The following is a 22,343-nucleotide window of genomic DNA, read 5'->3' on the forward strand; positions in this document are numbered from 1 at the left end:
TGCAGACTGAGCCTACCGCATACAGTGATTCAGAACATGACTACCATTCTTAGGACATTATCTATACTGGTCTAGACTGGCAAGCCAAAATGAAATAGAAGGTTCTACATTAGGCTCCATTTGTATCCATTTCTGCAAAGTCTGTCTTTGATTAAAAGATCTGACTCATTTTTCTCATGGAAAACTGAAGACAAATCTGTTGGGAAACTAGGATAGCTTCTGATGTCAACAGAGATTATAACAAACTCCAAGGGAACACAGCAGCATAGATGTATCGTCCCTAAGGGAGCATAGCTGAAGTTCATACAGTCCCCGAGGGAGCACAGCACTGTCAGCTGAGGCATACAGGGTCCCCAGGAAAACACAGCACCATCAGCCGAGATGTACATGGTTCCCAAGGGAGCACAGCACTGTCAGCTGAGGCGTACAGAGTCCCCAGGAGAACACAGCACCATCAGCCGAGATGTACATGGTTCCCGAGGGAGCACAGCACTGTCAGCTGAGGCGTATTCTTATACCAACATTAGACACCAGGAAGACAATTATTTTTCTAAAAAATTTATTTCTCTGTAAATACAAATTCCAACATCAACAAACAATAGTCCAGTGGAAAAATACTAGCCATTAACATTGAAAACGTTTTTTATTAGTTTAATAAATAGAACTTTGGCATTCAAATTTCTAGCTGTAAACCCTATTTAAAAAATAACAAAACAAAAACAACTCCTTTCCAAAAAGGAGGTAAAAATAAAAACTCAGAAGGCAGGAGCCAGCCAGTGGCTTCACATTTTTTTTTACAATAACTGTATCTCAGTTAAGTCATGAACACTGTATTTACACATGAGGTATTCTGTGGTTCAAAAACTGAACCTAGTTTACAAACTCACCAGTCAGTGACTGATTGCACACTCGGCTGTGCTCTTAATGTGACCGTCTAGCACCTTACTACTTCTGGTCACCACACCAACATGATGCTCAATTTCACGTGTAAGTACTTAAATAACTACATATATGTAATATATAAATACACACACATACACACAAATGAATACATTAAAAGAAATGTCCTGCTCTCTACATAGAAAAGGCCGGGCTTCAAACACATACAAATATGATACATCCCCTCGTGTTTACTAAGGTAGCTATCATCTAACAAGAAATGGCTCTTTTTAGAAAAATTCTTAAGTCTATTTACCAAAGAACAAGGTGCAATAATCAACATTCTTAAAGTTCATGGAAGAGAAATAAACACTGCAGGCAAAAAAGGCACAAAAGGTTCTCTCTGTATGCACCGCAACAGTGCTGCCGATGACTCACTGATTTCCAAGTACATTCTATTGTATTCAGTATTTCCTTTAAATAAGAAATCTCAAATCCTTCCCTTTCATGATTAAATGTCTGATACATTCACGCAGCAATTTTCCCATCCATGTTTTTGGGGGGCCACGTTGAACCATTTACAGCAAGTAAGAGTATTTCTCTTGGTTTATGACCACTGTCAGAAATAGAAACAAAAGGGGTGCAAGGTGGTTCCAAATGTCATCCGCTATGAGCTAATGTGCTCATTCAGAGAACACCCTGTCACTGTAACTATACATGCCGTGACAGAACTCTAGATAGGAACTTGAGCGAGCAGAGTCAGGGCACGCCTGAGTTCAGAGGTGCCGTGCTTGGCTCCTGCAGCTCATGAACTACGACTGATAGTTAAAGGGTAGCCTTCAATGGACGCCCTTTACAAATCTCCTTGCAGATATTCCCACTGAGTCTGACACAAGAACAGGACAGGACACAAGCTTCCAAAGTAGAACTGTCCAATGTTCCCTTTAGCAATACGTTCTAGCTCTTGGATTTTTCTAACAAGCTACTGAAAGTTAAATTCAGTTCTTCTAAATTATGACCTCAAAATTACTAAGATATAATAATGTTAACATTAAACAATGAATCTTATTCCAAATATTAAAAGGGACTGTTCCCTTAAAAATAAAATTCCTATGTTTTGCCTAATCAAGATTTAGTATTTTAAGTCTGGTGTCAAACACAAAGACAGGGCATTATTGTGCCCTTGACTCAGCTCATTTTACCTGCACAGGTAACCATGGCTTCCCCGTGGCATTTATTAATCTACCTCTGTTCTATGTGGCTGGGTTACAATGGCTCAGCTTGAATAGACTGAAAATAAAACACTGTGTAACACTTCCTAGGAGGTTAAAGGCTTGATCCACGAAAGCGTAATTAAAACAAAAGTTCGTCAGTATGGAAAGTTACAGATAGATTTACTGTAAAACTTAATTTAAGTTCCTTTTTATTTTAGGCATATGTCATTGTAGTACATACGCCCTACTCCAAAATGTTCACTGTGCAACTGCCATGCTCTTCCTTGACCTGATGATAAATGTTTGCTTTCAATATGATATGATATTACTACTGTTCTAAAAAGGTGTATCTTATAGATATTTTTGAAAAATAAAACCCTGACTAAAACACAACCAGTTCTGGTTTCTTCAAAATTTCCTCCAAAGCTGAATATGTATCAGAGCCCTTCATTAATTCTAAACTCTAATAAGAGATTAGTATTTGTAATCCATTATATCAAGACTATCTGACAGCCTTTTAAATGGTAGTATACAACCTAGAAATTGATATGTATCAGTAATATTTTGTTAATTTCTTGGGTTAAATATTTTACTCTAAGATAATGTGAATTAAATTCTTTAGGTTTTAGAAAACTAGACAAAACTAAAATTGTTTTATTTATTGCAAGTGGTCAGAAAAAAAGGGGTGTGTGTGTCTCAGTCTACATACACACTCATATATATACACACATGTATGTATAATAACCATATGACTATAAATTTGTTTTAAAAAGTCAGTATAAAACCTCAAAACATGGGTTGGGGATTTAGCTCAGTGGTAGAGCGCTTGCCTAGGAAGCACAAGGCCCTGGGTTCAGTCCCCAGCTCCGGAAAAAAAAAAGAACCAAAAAAAAAAAAAAAACCTCAAAACATAAATTAAAAGGCTAGGACTTTGGAGAAACAGAAGCTGCTAACAGACACCAGCAATGGCTGCTTATTAGTGCTACAGTCTCAGTCATCTCTTGTGTGAAATCAGCCCAGGAAGAGGACGACTCTCTCGAAGAGACAGTAAAGACGTCAGCTGCGGCTGAGCCACGTCGATACCAGTATCGACCTTACAGCTTGGGCCTATCTATGCAGACATACTCTTGCAAGGCATATATTTTTGCAACCATCAATTTCTTGATTGTCATCGAAGTGCTAGTCTTAAAACCCAATGAGCACAACATTAAAGAACCAAATTCTCAAGTAGTTAGCTGCTACCTGGGTTAGGGAGCTGGAGTGCATAATCTCCCCGACACACTGATTTATTAGTAGTCAGATCTCAAGAGGAGTAGGGTGGATTTAACACTAAGTGAAAGAAAAATCTGTCATGATGCAGTGTAAGGATCTTATCACGTGACTACAGACAGCAGAATACAGACCCACTCTGAACTGAGTGTCTTCCTGAGTATTCTCCTCAAAGGTCTGTCCCACTCGGTTTTCCTATTGAGATTAAGAAAAATCTGAAGAAGTTTAGCAAGAAAACCAGTATGTGTTCACTCTCAGTTGGCGGAAGAATCCTGCAGGTTCCACAGCCTTTATTTTCTCACCGCTCGTCCTGCCTAAGAAAATTGTGTTGCATTAAAAAAAATAAGAAAGGAAGGAAGAAGGGAGGGAGGGAGAGAAAGACAGAGCTAAACCAATTTATAAAAAATGATGCTTTGCCTGTATTGAAAAGATTGTAATGAATTCTGACTGCAGTAAAATACATAATCTTTCTAAACAAACAAAATGATATGAGACAATAGTTATTTGAAGTTTAGGTGACTGTGTCTGCTCCAGTGAGCTGAGCTTTATAGTAGTACCCTGTGCTCCACATGAACTGACCTTAGCAATTCCATATCCACGACAAACTGATTGCAATGTAAAAAATATAACAAAGAAATGAAAATATATTGAGATTTACGTTTTGTCATATGCTTTTTCTTGAAGTAGTTGAACTCTAATTCAAGCATGACACTGTTCAAACATAAATGCTGAAATGTGGATGAAAGGCAACTGTGCCCAAGTTAAGCTGGGATCTCTCTTTTGATAATAGTCATGAGAAGCCCACTGGCCTTCAACTAACTATATATGGCTGTACTTACATATATATCATAAATAAAAATTGCAAATAGTAAGGGAAGGGATAAAATTAATTGTAATTACTTAGGCTTTCTTATATACAAATTACAATGCCAATGAAAACATCATCACATTAAAGTTTCACACTGCTAAGACAAGGTATAACCACTCTGGGAAAAAAAAATAGCTGGTCTGTCTTCATTGCCAACACCAAGCCAACTTCTCCATCACCCATCTCAGCACGGTCACTTTCTGAAGCACAAATGACTGTGCTTGCTGCCCTTGTACATTATAGTACCACCTTGGTACTGGATCTAGTGGGTCTGCCAATAAAAATTCCAAAATGTAATACATGCTTCTACAAAAAATAAAAACTAGTGTGTGCCTTTCGAAGCTTTGCTTTGAAATCCTATTGTTATGTGGATAAAGTCCATGCATGTGCAATTGCAATGCACAGGCATGCACACACAGAGGGACGGACGGACGGACGGACGGACGGACAGACAGACAGACAGACAGACAGACAGACAGACAGACGGTGAGCAAGTGAGAGAATGAATGAGCACTCACATGTATGTACATGAAATTACAGGGTTAAGGGAAGTCCTACACCTTTATCTGAAGGGCCTTGTTCACAGCTTGGTCCTACCATCAGTAGTTTGAAAATACAGGTTATTTTGCTCTTTTTCTTATAGACTTTAGTAACGGGATTTGTTTGCCTGATTTGATCAGTCCCTTTAAAACTGTCTTCGGAACGCATTATGTCTCAACAAGAAAGCTGAAGTGCATGGCAAGGAGCGTCTCTCCCCTTGTGCATCCTAGAGAGAAACAAAGGAGTCCAACACAGCAGCGTTTCACAATGGATCATTGTTGCTGTGGACCAACACTGGATCACTGGGTAACACAGTTGTCTCCCATGTCCTGAGCATAGCGGTCTGATATTGTAGTCCTCAATTCATCAATGTCCCTCCGTAACTGGCACACATCCGAGAGCTTTTTAGTGAGCGTTTCTGGGCTGTGGTCATTTTCAGTCTCTTCAGCTGAACAGTTCATTGCTGTGTAAAGAGAGTGTGGAGAGGGTGTCTCACATTTTTGAATAGACATTTTAAGATTCTCACTTTCATATAAGAACATGATATTATACCGTGAATAACAGCAAAGCTAAGTACAAATTATATATTATTTGATATTAAATAAATCTTATCCATAGATCTTCAAATACCCTGTTAGTTAAAATGTATTAAATTTATTAGCATACACAGACTCAGCATGTTTGGTGGGTGGCAATGTTACCAAAGTGTAAAAGAATGCATTTCCTATCTCTTTCTGAGCCCCACTATAGTACTTAATTCGTTTCAGTTGACAAAATGAGAATTATTTGCATATAGAGAGAAAATGCCTTAAATTTTATCATTACAAAACATACAGATACTAGTTTCAAAATATATAACCAGAGTTATAGGATACTCTAACGCTCTGAGTATAGGAGACCCTATAATCGCAAACAACTGAACCAAGGTTATGGAGAGTCCCCCAGTGTCTGAACACCAAGGGTGAGGATCTAGCTAGCTGGACTTTCCTCTACCTTCTCCGTGTGAGCATGTCCTAACAAAACAAACAAGAAAAGCCAGAAAACTGAAATAAACCACTTCTACCTTCATGAACCAAATAACAGGGTTTTTGTTTGTTTGTTTTCTTTTCTGTATGCAGAAAGAAAGACGATGTCTTCAGACACACCAGAAGAGGGCATCAGATCCCATTACAGATGGTTGTGAGCCACCATGTGGTAGCTGGGAATTGAACTCAGGACCTCTGGAAGAGCAGACAGTGCTCTTAACCTCTGAGCCATCTCTCCAGACCCCAAATAACTTTTTGAACACTAATGAGCACTGGCCATGACCAAGGCTTGATGCTGGATGGAGAGTCAATGGCCTGTGCTCAAGGCCGGTCAAACAGCTTCATAAACATCTGAGCACAGTGTAATTGTAGATGACTCACTACACAAGATACACTGGCACAGAAGAGATCTACAGAGCTAATTGGAGACATGATTGGACTATTTATTGATGGGCCATGAAAGCAGAAAACAACAAAGTAGTCTGAGAAAGTTGAAGACTAGTATCCAGCAGTTAAGCCGTAGAACATGAATTACATGCAAGAGTCCTAAGTAAGCTACAGAGACAGGCAGATTCCATTCTATAACGGGGATTATATTAAGAAAAATAGCTTGTGGTTTAGACAAGACATTGGCAAGAACATGAAAAGTGGGTGGGGAAAGATGACCAAGGTGGGCAACAGAAAGGCAGTCCAGTTCAGCGTGTGTGTGTGTCCATATGTATGTGTGTGTATACACGTGTGCGTGTGCGTGTGTGTGACAGAGTGGGGGGAACTAATCAGACAAAAGATGCCTTCTAGGCAGAATGAGACATAAATATCTGTATGGAAGGAAGGTATGGTAAAAACAGAAAAAGGTATGAAAAAAACATGTATTCAGAGAGAATAAGGACTAAATGTAGAAACAAATAAAAACATACATTGACTAGTAGTTCCTGTGTATCCCAACATGATTTTTTTAGACAGGGTCTCGTTATGTAGCTATCTAGCATATCTAGCTTTCGTGAGACTCACTATGTACACCAGGCTGATGTCTGCATCCCATGTGATAGGGTTGAAGGTGTTTACCACTATGCCCAGCTTAAACACAACAAGAATGTTGCAGAAAAGTCCACAGGATGGTATGGCTAAGCAGTCACAAAGGTGGACGTAGAACATGGAGAATGATGTCATAAAAACCAAGTAGGCAGGGAATTTTTTTTAAAAAGTGCCAATAGTTAGCAGAAGGAATCATGAGATAGCAATTCAAAAGCATTCATTGGTGCTGGACCAAACTTCACAATGCCAAACAGAAGGTAAGGACTAGGAGTGTGAACCCAGAAGTCTGAAGAGCGCACGCTGGGGAGAGTGGTAAGAGTCTTGAGCTTCCACTGTACTCACATTTGCATAGCTCTATTAATAAAGGTTAGTAAATGCTGAACTATAAAATAACTCAAGTCTTTTATATGTGAACTTCTTACTTCAAGAGATCTATTTTAACCCAACAGTCACTAGTCACCCAGCAAGCCTCTACAGTCATATCACACACCAGCTACTTCATGAAGTCTTGACAGTCCTTCCCACATAGTCTTAGCCTTTTTTATTCCACATGTTACCACTGTTTTTTAGAGCACTTACTGCAATGATCTAATAATTCAGTTAATGTTTAATTTCTGTGCTAATAGCACTTACCGTAGTACCCATACCACTGCAGGTGTCTGGTGTTTACTGACTAATATTGACCAGTTTTTTACATGTGTACACATAAACATGTGAACAAACCTATAAAGTAAAGGTAAGTTTCTGATGACCCAGCTTAATACAAATATATGCTTCATTTAACAAGTGACATGCATTAAGGTATTAAAGAATTTATAGGAAAAAGGACATCACATCTGCAGGAGAGAATCCAGCTCACACAAAATGACTGGTACCCACATTTAGTCATAGGACACACAATCCTTACAAAAGAAGTCAGTATTATCTTACAAATATTCTAGCAGTTGATACACAGCTGGGCCACTCATCTGTGCAGAAGCCATATAAAAGCAACAGAAGGGACTGTTACCTTTAGAAGAGTAAATGGGAAATCACGGGTAACTGATTTCACACTCAGTTTTGGAAACACGTCTATGCATTCTGCAGCTATGCTCCTGCTGGCTTCCATGAGTTTAAAGAATGAGACAGTAAACTGAGTCGGAGACTTACAAAAAGGACAGAGGGTGTGTAAGAAACAGAAAAGGCAGAGTAGACACAGGTCATCAGCCACTTACATCGGATTCCCAGTAACAAGGAGAGGTTCGGCTCCTTGCCCTGAGCGCGTTGATTAAGAATACTACACAATGCTTTCAAGTCAAACAAACAATAGGACATTTCCTTGAACAGCTGATCAATCACAGTCAAATCAAAGAGAGGCCACTTAGGAACGGTCTGTGGCCTAGACTGCTCTGCTTCATGGCCCTGATCCAGTAAAGAGTATGTCTCTCCCATGTGTCTTTGGTTCTACAGCGGGTAAAGAAAACAAAAGCCAGTTGTTAGAACAGAGAAAGGGTAGCAGTAGTCATACAGGTTAACATTTCTCCTGAAGTCTACAAACAAGTCTATTACCAAGCATTATAGTACATTTACTTTGGCCAAATTCAATCGCACACATTCAGCAGGGGAAAATAAAACACTGGTCTGTATTTACTGATCTCTGTGCTATCAGAGGCCCACAGTAAACAGAGGGAGTGAGCCCAGGCGGGCAGCCTCACAAGGGATGGCCTATGTGTGCAATCCCCATGATGCAACTCGCACTTGGTGACAAGTACAAGGACACTTTAAACCCCAGTCCGTGAGTTACAAGTAGCTGAAGTTACTTAATCATACTGGAACTAATTTTCTCTTCTTGTGGAAAAAGTTTTATATAGTATATTCTAATCAGTTTACCCCTCTTGAACCCCACCTAGCTCCTCTCCAGCTCCCTTCCTCACCTGCCCACCTTGATACCCCCTTTCTCTCTTTAAAAACACAGGAAAATACAAAAACCAAACAAACAAAATACAAAAACCATACACACCCCAAGCGAAATAAAGCAAAAACCCGCCCATAAAACAAAAAACAAAATATACAAGCAAAAGACCCCCCCCCAAAAAAAAAACCTCAAATAATCCAAAATGAGACAAAAAGTTTGCCAAAAAGCTATTGAAAAGTTTGTTTCATGTTGGTCAACTATTTATTTCTGGACAGGGGGTTAATACCCTGAAATGTGGCTAATACATCCAGAAACTCCATTGGGTATAATTGGAATTATTTCTTTAATTTTTAAAAGTAGATATGTTATGATATACAGGAATTAGATTTTATAATTTAATACACAAAAACTGTAACTATGACCTAAAGGGAAAGAAATGGCATCATCTCAGAGTCACTGGAGCTAGAAACAGCACCACAGGTTCATAGTTTCCTATACTCTGTAAAAGCTGGCCTCATCTCCAAGCTCCTTTTCCCTCCTCACCCTGAAGTACACTACTGAGAAGTGAACTGAACAGGATTTCCAACTGGAGCTGTATTTAAGAATAAACAAATAGACTGAGGTGGTAAGAGGATGCTAGATAATAAAGGTAAGGGGAAGGAAGTAAATGTGAAAATCTACCATGTTTAAATCATCTACTTAGTCACGGAACTTTAGTAGAAGCTACACCATCAGGGAAACAGAGGTGGTGACTGCATGTGCACCCAGCCCCACAGCTCGTCTGCTGTTTGTGGTGGCTACACCTGTATAGTAGAAAAGCCAGGCATCACCACTTTAACCTTAAAAGCTTAGTATTTATAGGCCATTTAGAGCAGGATAATCAACTATTGTATAATATGTCAGCAATACAAAGTACTCATAGCAAAAACAACTGACATGAATTTCACGTAGCCTATAGCTCTATTAACTTACTAGAAAGTAGGTAAAGGACAAATGGTACCATTAAGGAAGTCTATAATGGTATCATAAATGTACCATTAGTGGACACATCTAAAAGGTATGACAACGTATAGGTCTACAAGACTAATGAGCTTCTAATTACATCAAAGTTTGCAGCCCCATAGGAAGAACAACAGTATCAACCAACCAGATCCCCCAGCGCTCCCAGGGACTAAAGCTCCAACCAAAGAGGACACCATGGCTCCAGCTGCATATGTAGCAGGGGATGGCCTTGTTGTGCATCAGTGGGAGAGGCCCTGGGTCCTGTGAAGGCTCCTTGCCTCAGTGTAGGGGGATGCCAGGACTGGGAGGTAGGAGGAAGCAGATGGGCAGCGGGGAGAGGGGGAGCACCTTCATAAAAGCAGAGGATGGAGCAATGGGGATAGGAGGTTTGAGGAGAGGAAACTTGGAATGGGGATAACATTTGAAATATAGATAAAGAAATTATCCAATAAAAAAATGAAGGAGAAAATCTTAAAAAAAAAAAAAGTAATACGGGGAAGACCACAACCTTGAATTTTTAAAGCAGAATAATGAAATGCAGTGTGTAGCCCTCAAAATTAGAATGTCTTCCACGGCCTCTGCAAAAGTACTTAAGTGTAGAAATATGAGGAAATATGAATAGAGATTACCAAACATCAAAGAATCATTGTGGTTCTGTAAGAAAACACCCCCCGCTTTCGGGCATTCACTTGAGCACTTTCCTAGCACAGACAGCATAGCTAACATGTTCTAGACATGGGTCAAGTACTTCAGCTCGTGTTCAGGAGAAGGCGTGACCTGCAGCCGCACCGCGCTCTCCCTGAGGAACTCAAAGGACTTTGATTCTGTTCAATCTATGCTTCATTTGCTCACTTTGGGACTCAGGAAATGTGTACATTCGACTTTAGGTAAGTCATGAAAATCGAATTCTAGTGTATGGGGAGGGAGCATAAGAAAAATAAAGGCTTGTCTCTTTGCTATAATTTTCTTGTGGACCTTCATGCATTTAAGTAATCAGCATATCAAAGTCAAGCCTCCAAGATGAACCTGTTTTTACCTCATGTACAAAGCAAGCATTGACTTTAAGAGGCGGAGACTCGCGCTGTGGGTACTTGGAGCTGCTACTCACTTCAAGCAGTGCTTCTGTCAACCTCTGGAGGCTCTCTTCTTTCCTTCCTAGCTCTTCCACAGTGCTCCGTGCACTCAATTTCTCTTTACAAAGTTTTCCTTGCATAGACTAAAACGACAACAATGGCAAATCGTAAAGCAAGCAGGTTAACACATGGAAGGCAGAATCATCTAGCATCCTCTCAGTACTTAAGGTCTTCTCACCTCCCCAGCCTCTTCTGTGACGAAACTGTCACTACATTAGGTCCACAGAAGAGGGAAGCAACAGTAAGACGTTTTGAATGTGTGTGAAACATCAAATTGAGGTTTCTATCCAGTGCTAGACTAATTTTTATTTTAGTAACTGGTGTTTTATACATTGGGAGTGTGTTGGTAACACAGCAATACTTTGTTATATTTTTATGATTTTTAATCACTAATAGCTAAGCTCTGCTTTCTGTGTATACTCTACTGAGCAGTAAATTAACTCTGAGAGTTGAAAGTTAATCTCACTCCATTATAAAATCACATATCATGTAGATTAGCTACAAATGTAAGAACAAAACAAAACAAAACACACAACAGCAAAAACGTCCTGCATGTGACAAAGCAGCACAGAGGACACATTAGTAATCCCTGAGTCACTCCAGCTGAGTCCTGGTTCTTACTTTACAGTCCAGGAAGAACCTCCATAAACTCCCTACTTACTAGGGTTCCTAGGTAGCTCTGTCAACCTTCTCTTTGTGGTTACACCACGAAGTCAATAAACTATGACCCGGGGAGATAAATCGTTCTTTTCTACGAGTCTGTATTTATTCTTGACTAAAAATGCTTCAATACGCTGACTAGCCAAATAGCACATGTGAATGTGACCACCGCTATTGTCTCTGTATGTGACAAGACTGTCGCAGAGGCTGATGCAAGTCTGAGTGTAAAGCAGTGTTCTATAGGGCAGATATTTAACTTACTGGTTTTCAATGTTATTTGATAAAACGCTGAAAGACAAATGACTTAAAAGTTAGGCAAAGATGAATAAAACCTTGTAACAAATATATTTTCTTACAGAAACTTATTTTAACTTCCCTGAAATGCACTGCCTCACATTTGGAAATACAATACCGAAGGAAAGCGCTTTGAGTGTATTTTTGACACTGCAATCTCCTTGTAACTTCATTTGACTGAATGACATACGGAAATTTATTACCTACTTGAAGATCTATGCCTCCTAGGCTGACATGATTATTTACCTATAATCCAGAATCCCAATGACATTTTGATATGTGGCTTTATTAGAATTATAGAGAAAATTAGCATAGATAAATACTTTAAAGCTGATATTTTTAACAATAAAAATTGAGCACAATGAGATTATTTTCATAATTCTGTAACGCAGTCTCCTAAAGCCTAGTGTTTTGCACTTTGAATAGCTCAGAGTCAAGTTGACTGTGAATGACAACTACTCACTGGCTGATGTGTTTCCATGTAAGACTAAAATTAAGACACTGACAAAATAGGTGGCCTCTCTGTCTGGAGAACTTGGCAGTATGTGGCCATCATGGCACAAGAAGGAAAACTGAATTTGAGAAATAAGACCACACTCCCATGTCATTCTGGCTGGGTGTCAGGGCATCCCTTGAAGAGTGGGCCCACAGGTACACACACTTCTAATTCCTGGTAACATTCTCCCTACAGTGCTAAGCTGCTGGACGAGAGCACGCCCCTAAAACAGCAATCGCTACTCAACACCGTATGGAAACATGTGCATGTAAGATGTGAGTTAGCTTTGTTACGGTGTCAATAGAGAACAAAGCGTGACTGTCAAGCCCAGGTCACAGAGTACCCAACATCATGTGCATCTCCTTCTCAATCACCCAACTGAACACAGAAGAACTGTGCTAGCATTGTACCTATGTTCACAAACGCTCGTGTGATATTTACGATGTAAATGCAGTGTGTTTATTTTCATGTATGAATTCATAATACCAAATTATTAGTTAATTTTTCTATGCAGACAACCTAGAAAATGATAGACATTTCAGCTAATTTGTTCTATCAAGAATGAATAATAGATGTTATTTCCAAAGAATTTTCAAACTATTTTACACTATTTTTACAAATGAGAATGACTTGAGACTTGTTTTGCTTACAAACAAAATTCAAGAACTGTGTCCCTCATATAGATAGGGGCTGGCATATGGTAAGTATCTGGCAAATGAATACAAGAATTAAAAGACCTATTAGCTCCCAAATTTTTAGAGAGTGCATTAAGTGTCCAGAATTTTGGGATGTTCTAATCCCCCAGAGGAGGTACCATCCTCAAGAAACTCAGTAAAATCTAAAGACATAAACATCTAACATGTCATCATTTAGTGATACAGAAAGAGTAATAATGGTGACATTAGGAGAGAAACTAAAAGGAGTACTGTTAAGTCTACTTAAATGCTGGGGAGTATAGCTCCATACAGAATTCAATAATGCTCTGTTGAATCTTCACAGCTGAGGACATAGTTCATAGATGGGTACAGGCACTTTAAGCCCTCAAGTTTACTAAGACATCATGTACACATATACAAGCATGCAGACTGTGGGGATATCATACGTAGATGGATTCGACAAGTAATAGAGTCTATGTTATTTCCGTAATTGAGTGTCCCATAACAAGCACTATAGGCACTGTAATACAATGGCAGTAGGGGAAGCAAAAATCAGAAAAGAAAACAAGAGGAGAGACAGAGATAGCAGAGATCTCAATACTGGGTAGTACCAATGGGAGACTTGGGAGAACACTACAGAAAACCTGATGTAGTTAAAAGAACATAAAATGAGTAGAGCTGGGGTGTGAATGTTCCCAGATGAGCTAGTGTAGAAAAGTCCAATGGCAAGCAGACTAACTATACTGCATTCTCTCTCGTGGTTGGATCTGGCAACCTGAATCGAATGTGTCCTCAGCACCAGAGACAGACGACAGTCAAAGAGAGGGAGCAGCAAAGAAGAGAGAACAATCTGACCACGGCTTTGGAAAACTGTTTACCAAGTAGAATTTTCTTTTATTAGTAAATTTTCTTCTTTCACAATTTCATATATGCACTGTGCATTCTGCTCAGATTAATACTAAATATTATCTCAGGTCCCATTAATATTATGTTTTCATATAGATACATATATATTCTAATACTTTTAGGTGACACAATCATTGAGAGTCAATCATCATGGAGATACATTAAAATATGTAAAAGGTAGTCCTTACCTGAATTTCTAAAATCATTCTGTTAATTTCATCCTGCTGGCTCTCTATTATCTAAAACAACAAATAAATGAGACTGAATCTTTCACATAACTTTCAAAAGGCATCAATACTTCAAGAAACTTCAAAGAGAATTAAAAGTTTACTTGTAAATGTCTTTATTTTACAGAAGCATTCTTACTTAAATATCCTTTAAATTGCAAAATGGTTTTGATCACCAATAAGGAAAGCACAAACACTGTCTTACAGTTCTTAATGGCACTTTCCTTTGAGAGGGGTGCTAAATAACTCAGAGGAAAATATCTCCTGCTGTGTGGACTTTTACGTTTAAATAATTTATAATTTATTAAGTTGCTATCTCCCTGCCAAATCAAAGTGAGCTAAATATTTTATAAGCTATTAAATATCTCTAAAATTATAAACCACATGGAAACCTAAGAGGCACATAGCACAGGACAGACGTGCTGGCTGCGCTCCGTGTCTACTGACCTTACTGGCTGTCGCATTCTGCTCTCTGAGACTATCGTTTTCACTCTGAAGCTGTTTGGCATCTAACATGGGAAGGCGGATTCCATCTTCAAGGCATTTTTCTACTTTTTGTTGTAAGCTGTTGTTTAGAGAAATCAATTTCATGAATATCTTTAATCAAACAATTAGATTTATAGAAAATATGCAAAGTTATATATTTTACAGACGCAAGTCGAGCCCATGATCAGACAGAGGTTGGTCACTGTTTTAGAAATGGTGCACCTAAGTCACCACTAGGTCTCACTGAAGAAAATCTCACGAAGCTCAACTCAAGCTCTAACCTGGCTCCTTCCTTCCTCCTAGATGAGCATTACTTAATACACTGAACCAGTAGAATATCTCTTGACCAAGAGGGCGAGGATAGGGAGACTTGAGATCCTTTTCCTTACTCTGAGCATGACCAAAGTTTGGCTGTAGGGACTGTTGTTGCTAACCCAGCAGGATTATTTTACCTTCACTAATAAGAATGTGGCTGCACCATGCTCACAACTTACCTTACCTAGTTCTGCCATGCTGTTATGACAAAGGATGCAACAAAAGGAAGCTCTTCTCTTCTGATACACTAAAATCAAATCAGTTTCCTCTAATGCTGTCCTCCTGAGTATATCAGCCACACTTAAGGGCTGACCCCATGCCCAGGAGTAGCTGGCTAACACAAAACAAACTCATGGTGTTCATTTAAACTTTTTGTCTCATTTTGCTTTGTTTGAGCTTTAAAAAAAATCTTATTAATCTGTTGCTTGTTTATCTCTCTTTCCGTGTGTGTGTGTGTGTGTGTGTGTGTGTGTGTGTGTGTGTGTGTTAGTTTTGTTTAGCTTGTTTGTTTTAAAGAAAAAGAGAAAGAACATTTTATACAATAGAAACAGGCAGATCCTAGAGCTCAAAGCTAGTGAGGTCACTTGGCAACTTTCTGACCACTGAGATATCCTATCTCAAACACCAAGGAAACAGAACTAGAGGAATGATGCCCGAAGTTGAGCCCGGCTATCAGAAGCACGTACACCCACATGCATATATGAAATCTTTACACTTTACAGAAGAGTCAACAACAAGGGAAGGGTTGTACTGTGCTATTGCACACCACCAAGGTCTCTTTCATGCACATATGTTTGAGTCATTGTAGCAAGGCCACTTCTAAAAGTAGGAAAGCTCTTCAACAGCAGAATTACTTAAACTTTCATTTCTAATCAAAAGCTTTTTTTAATTTATCAATTTCATAATTAAAAAGTGCAAAGATTAGAAGCATTATATAAAATGTAAGGATATAGTTCACAGTCACACAGATTATCTGAAATATCCTTTGAAATGCAGGAACTATCTTAGAGCCAAGGAATGTTCAAGACCTTTCGTCCCCTTCGACTTTAAGTGATGCCACTGTCAATATAAATATACTAAGGAGTTAAAATTAAACTTGAGAAGCAAGAGGAATTTTCTAAGATATTATCTCTGTCAGCTTCAAGATAAAGTGTAAAATGGAAATGTCTTCTGGGGTACATTATACTAATGTTCACAGATTAAGCAGATGTGGCTCAGTGTCCCACAAAAGGGGAAATGACACAATCAGAAACACACAGTGGGTAAACCAACGGCACTCAGTTATCTTCCGATCACTATGACAGCTTCGAGCACCACAGTTCTAAGTGTCCTCCGTCACAGTAGTCTACAAACAGAACTCATGCACTGTTCTTATTTTTACCAACAAAAATAAAATGTGTGAATTAGTGAAGATCAGGGAGTTTTCTTAAGACTAAAAAGTTTAAGATAAATTCAAAAAAAGAAAAAATACAAGAATAAAAATGTAAATTCAAAACTGTGACAGCTTTGGTAACTGACATCAAGAACAGAAATCAGAGTTTACTATACTAAATATAAGAGAAAACAGTAAAACCAAACATATTTCAGATTTCAAAACCGAGAGTAAACAGTATTACCACAAACGTGCCAAGCTTCTAACTAATACACTTATGAAGACGGTTTCTTGCACTTAGCTTTTTGCTGTGTTATTTGACTCTTCATGACTAATAACAGTAAGGTTTAAAGGCTATAAGTAAAATACAAACTTACACATGTAACAGTTTTCTAGATTTATAATAAAAACTTCCTCGCTTGAGCACAGCTCGAGTAGATACACGCGCTCCTTACTGTGCAACCTTTGGCACTCTCTGAAGGAGCGCGGGTGCCTTCAGGTCTGCGGTGGCGTTTTCAGGCCACACTGTGGAGCTCACCTTGCTTGTTCATTCTTTTGCTATTTTCACCTAAAATTTTTGGCAAGATGCTGGCACAATGCTTCCACTGAACCAATCAGTTTCAGTGAAATCAGGAAGCACATTTTCAAGGCAAACACACTAACAATAATAGTGCCATTTAAGTAGAACGTTCTTGTGATAATATTGGCACCTGAAAGACAGGGAAGGTCTCCTTACCTCTGAACGGACGTTACCAGCTCCTTCTCCTTCTTCTTCTGGCACAGCAGCTGCACTTCTTTGTCTTGACATTGCTTCTTGATCTCCTCAAGCTTCTTCTCTGTGTCTATCAAAGTTTCTTGCAAATTCTTGTTTTTTTCTTCAAGAACTTGAAGCTAAGGAAACATGTTTACAGTTTATGATGCATGCAGTACTGAATATACTGCCGTTAAAATTACTTTTATTCTCCACATTAACCAGATTTGTTATTTGTAATCTATTATGTGAATATGTTGGAAGAATGGGATTATGGGGAAGAAGACTGGAAACAGAAAAGTCTTCTATAACATAGAAAAGTTCATAAATTTTTAAAACTTTATTTTTATAGTGTGGTCAAACATAAAAAACATATAATTTAACATCGTAACATCACCATGTCTGCATGTATAACTCTTTAGTATTAAGTACATCGAGTGTTATTTTGAGAATTCTAGAACTAACCAAATATCCCTGTACCCACTATGTTTCTTTCCAATCACTGTTCACCCCACTCCATGGCACTGTACTCCACTACTTTGTGGAGGTTAACAGTCTTTGCATCTCATGTAATATAATCATACAATGTTGCCTACTCGTAGCTGGCTTATTTTACTATGCTTTATTATGTTCTCCATGCTGAAGAATGTGTCACAATTTCCTTCCTTTTTAAGACCCAATAATACTTTATTCTATGTCTGTAGTATCTATTATGTATCTATTCATCCACTTGTAGGCACCTCATTGATTCTGTTTCCTGACTATTGTGGATAACACTGTTATAAGCAGGCTCCAGGAGCAGCGTGGGCATCCAAATGGGTGCTAGCTAGGTGCTATGATGTCACATGCTTTATTTACTTCCTGCTGCCTCTTCCTGCCCATATAATCTCCTATGGTCCTCACATGCCTCCTTTTATATAATCTCTTACTTTTATAATGTGTAAATCAAAATAAAATGAAGAATCTCTGTCTATATAAATCCCCCCAGGAGAAGTGGACAAACGCCTCTGTCATTCGATTTAAGACAGAGAAGCAGCACCGTGATCCCCTAGGAGGCCAAGGCCAGAGGGACTGATTACAAGAACTGACATCCCGCAGTGCACATATCCCACAGTGCACACACCCTGCAGTGCAGAAGGCACACAGCACAGAACAGCTCCTGCCCTCCAAATGTTGTCCGTGTCAAGGTTGGAAATCCATGGTTTCAATGGACTGAAATAATTGGAGTGAATTTATGCTTCAAAAATCTTCATCAGAACTGGGACAAGACATTTAATGAGTTATTAAGAAAGGAAACTAGAAGCCAGAGGAGGGAACGCACACTATATATCAGGGTAGATTAAGGGTAAGATTAAGGACAGTGAAGAAAATAAACATCTATAAACATACTCAAGTCCTGAAGAACTTTCAGTCCCAGAGGACACTGGAGAAAACAAAGCTAGAGTGATGGCTGTGAAGCAGAGCGAGCAGCCAGTTTACAAACTGCTGCCTCTCAAGAGTGGAACGTTAGAGGCCCAGGAGCCAGCCCAGCAGGTCAAGGTGCTGTGCACAGGCCAGAGCACTGAGTCAGGCCTGGAACCAGAAAGGTAGAACAGAACCAGCTCCAGAAACTTGTCACTTGACCTCCATGCTATCCCAGATGCACACGATAAATGAAAACGAAGGTTTAAACATGGAACCCTAAAACAGCTACCACACAAGATTATTACAAAGGTAATCATACACTAACAACAAAAGAGAGATCCATTTGTTTTTCTATGAACAGTTTTAGAATCAATGTGCATCTCAGGAGCGTATGCGTTTCCAAGCAGATCCATTTCTAAACACTTCCCAAGCATTTGGAAGGTGCGCGTTGGCCACGCTACCTGCAGACTCTGACTCTGGACGTCATCTAGAGTTGGAAGATCGGCCAGGTACTTTTCCAAGGTCTCGATCCGTCTCTGCTTCTCTTTGTTTTGCTCAGACTCCTTCTGGCATTTCTTTTTCAGGCTGCTGATGTATCTGTCTCTGGTTTTCAGCTAGAGAAAAACACGGATCCTCAGTTGTTTTGAGCTACTAAAAATTAACAAAATCAATGCTTCGTTCTTGGGTATCAGCGAATTTATCATGTGTCTCAGGCTGCAGTAAAGACCATCAAGTGCATTAAGATCTGCCTTAATCCATTCTAAGATTCTTTTCTTCTCCTCAATGAAGAATTAGAAGGCTATTTGTTTGCTTTTAATAAATGATAGCATTTTAAAAATTATACTAAGATGGGTGATAGTAATTGTTTATAAATATACAAATATGGGTGAGGCTATTCATCTCTTTATGACTTAAATAATACGCTCATTTTAAACTGTACTCAGCTTAAATTATGTTACAAATATTTAATTATAAGTGTGTATCTTATTAGCTACCCAAAAAAGCATAGAAACAAAGCTACAAATATATTTTTAAATCACCAATGCCAATATTCATCTCTAGGACAGATTCTAATTTCTAATTTTTCAAAACAGTATTAAAATACTGTTTATGAAATAAGAAAACAAAACACATCAGTTACTTTGCTACTAAAACCTTGCAAAAAGCAAAGGAGAACTTGGCAGTACTCAGGAGCCAGTCAGGGGCCAAGTGAGCCACTCACACACTTCAAGCCACTTTTAGATTGTACATTGTATATATACAGCTTGTAGATTGTACGTTGTATATATACAGCTTTTAGATTGTTCGTTGCATATATACAACTTTTAGATTGTACATTGTATATATAAAGCTTTTAGATTTTACTGTATCGTGAGTGAGTTTGCACATTTCCTTTCGTAAAACTCTAAGATAAGGGTGTCTCACCACTGAGGTCACTGTGGCGTTGCATACCGCCTAAAACTAACACACACTACAGCACAGGTGTTGGCATCCCCATACACCCCGTCTGTCTTACTTCAGATTTCCATTCCCAGCTAACTCCACTGATTTTAGACTGTACACATTCACAAAACACTTCCACAGATAAGACAGGGTGAAAAGAAACAACCCAGCCAATAGACAGGCTAATGAAATGAATGGGCTCTTTCCAAAGCATGAAGTAGAAAAGCACAATAAATATATGAAAACAACAGGTTCACCACCCTTAGCACAGAGGGATAGGCAAACCTACACTGAGATAAGATAAGATCTCATCTGCTCGGAACAGTGCTCATAAAGAAAACAAATGTGAAAAACACTGATGAGGATGCGGGAGACGGGGAGGAAACGTAAATTAGCCCAGACATTATAAAAATCAATAAAGCAGTTACTCAGAAAACCCAAAATGAAATTATAATACAACCTAGCCTATACTGCCCCTGAGCATATACCTGAAGGACTCTTACCACAATACCTACAAGGCCATGTTTAGTACAGCATTATTCATAATAGACAACCTACAGAACCATCCTAGGTGTCTATTAGCAGATGAATGGATAAAGGCAATGCAATGCTTTAATACATACATAAATATCAGAGACATCTCTGTCTCTCTCTTACTCGTGTGTGTGTGTGTGTGTGTGTGTGTGTGTGTGAAGTTTAATTCAGCCATAAAGAATGGGGTTATGTCATTTGAAGAAATATGAATACACATGTAGATATTCCATTAAGTAAAATAAGCCAGATGCATAAAGATAAATACTAAATATTTTCTCTCATTTGTGGATCACAGATCTTTTACTACATGTAAATGACATAAAATCAATTTTGTCATAATAAGGGGCTGATTCAACTTAATAACTTGAAGCAATGTCTTTCTGAACAAACAGCTTCAGTTCATTCTCCTATGCTTAACTGTCAGTAAGACCAAGACGCAAGGAATCACAAGGGACAGGCAGGGTCGCTGGTGTGGGCGACTGGCTGAGACAGCTTCTGTACTAGTTAGAAAGGCACAGTAGAGACTTATCCTCAACTAGATGCTCAGTCTGTGCCGCCAGCACAGATGTCTTGAAGGGTGATGCATATAGTATTTTACTACGATATAAATGTATAACCTGAGAAAAGACCTAGAACAGGGCGAATGATAAACATCCTGTGGGAAGAAAGCAATTGATCCATCACAATCATTCACAAATACTCACCTTTTCCTCTAATTTCTTCTTCTCTTCACTGAATTGGCTTATTCTTTGTTTGAGAAACTCATTGAGCTGCAAAACTTCTTTCTCGGTAGATGCTAGCTTTTGCTCAAGTTCTTCCTGGTGGGGATGGGACAGTGGCTGCTCTGTAAATGGAGTCTGGCCTGAACTGCTCTCGTATTGAGGCTATTGGGGAAACAAACAAAGTAGATGTGTCTTCAGAAGTTTACAAAGTGGAAAGGGGTTACAGTGCAAAAAACAACTTTAAGCTTTAAAAACAGCCTGGCCTCATGTTAGACCCTAGTCCTTCTGCTTCCTAGGTACAGACCATGATTGAGGGACTTAAGTATTTCTAATCTTGGTTTGCTCGTCTATGAAACAGAAATAATAAAACCATTTTGCAAAGTTTATTGAACAAAAAGTTGACAAGCTCCTAGCACACATCAAAAATTCAATAAAAGGCAGCTAGTATTTGGCTTCAAAGCACATTTAAAAATGCAGATAATATATTACACACCTTCATCCTATACAAGCAAAACTTTTAGGAAAGTAATTAAACACAACAAAAAGTGGGGTGCGGTGGTAAATTCTCATAATTCCAACACTGAAAATGAAGGAAAAAGGATTAGGAGATCAAATCCAGAGTGAGTTACATAGTTAAGACCCCTGTCTCAAAAAAATGCATGAATATTTTCTTTATAAGTAACCTTTTCAACTACTTAAACTCAACAAGCATTAAAGACTGGTTTAATAACTAAGATTCGTAATGTTGTGGGTTTTTGTTCATGGTAGAGTGTTATTATATATTTGTCTAAAATCATGCCTGGCACCATACAAGTGCTCATATAATCATAGAATGGGGGAAAAACAATATGGTTTCTTCCTTTTAGAAAGGTTTGATGCAAATTCTTCTATAGGAAAAGGTGATCCTTCTTGGGTTAAAATCTGGAAGGGATGGACAGAAAAACACATATATTCCTTTAGATGACTCAAACTGAAAGTATTACATTAACAAAGAAGCTGCTGTTAATTCAACATATATTTACAAAGTATACCCCTGTTGGTCAAGATGGTAAAGCTATTAAGTTTACAGAAAAAGGTTCAAAACACACAGTTAAGACCAAACACTAAAATGGTGGCAGGAACAGTAGCTAGGGAAAGGTGGCATACAGAAGAGACTTTGAACTAAGGCACTGTGGTTTTGCTACAAGGCAGGCATTCACTCAATTTGTCGTGAGCAGG

At 38.7% G+C, this 22,343-nt stretch overlaps 1 protein-coding gene across 9 annotated transcripts in view; it reads right to left on the bottom strand.

The window, feature by feature from the left end:
- Positions 1 to 542: 542 nt before the first annotated feature.
- Positions 543 to 22,343, bottom strand: part of Cep85l (centrosomal protein 85-like) — a 171,069-nt gene continuing 149,268 nt past the window's right edge. For 5 of the 9 annotated variants that reach the window (XM_017601525.3, XM_017601526.3, XM_017601524.3 and 2 more), the window contains 8 exons: positions 21,108 to 21,287; positions 18,888 to 19,040; positions 17,008 to 17,162; positions 14,546 to 14,663; positions 14,060 to 14,110; positions 10,763 to 10,942; positions 8,045 to 8,273; positions 543 to 5,233 (listed from right to left, as the gene is read on the bottom strand). In XM_017601525.3, the coding sequence (XP_017457014.1) occupies positions 5,070 to 5,233; positions 8,045 to 8,273; positions 10,763 to 10,942; positions 14,060 to 14,110; positions 14,546 to 14,663; positions 17,008 to 17,162; positions 18,888 to 19,040; positions 21,108 to 21,287 (1,230 nt within the window). In that variant the 3' untranslated portion in view covers positions 543 to 5,069. The remainder of the gene's footprint in view (positions 5,234 to 8,044; positions 8,274 to 10,762; positions 10,943 to 14,059; positions 14,111 to 14,545; positions 14,664 to 17,007; positions 17,163 to 18,887; positions 19,041 to 21,107; positions 21,288 to 22,343) is intronic. The other 4 variants (XM_063278909.1, XM_063278910.1, XM_063278912.1 and 1 more) reach the window with 2 other exon arrangements.

This window comes from Rattus norvegicus, chromosome 20 (genome assembly GCF_036323735.1).
Source record: "Rattus norvegicus strain BN/NHsdMcwi chromosome 20, GRCr8, whole genome shotgun sequence".
NCBI lineage: Eukaryota > Metazoa > Chordata > Mammalia > Rodentia > Muridae > Rattus > Rattus norvegicus.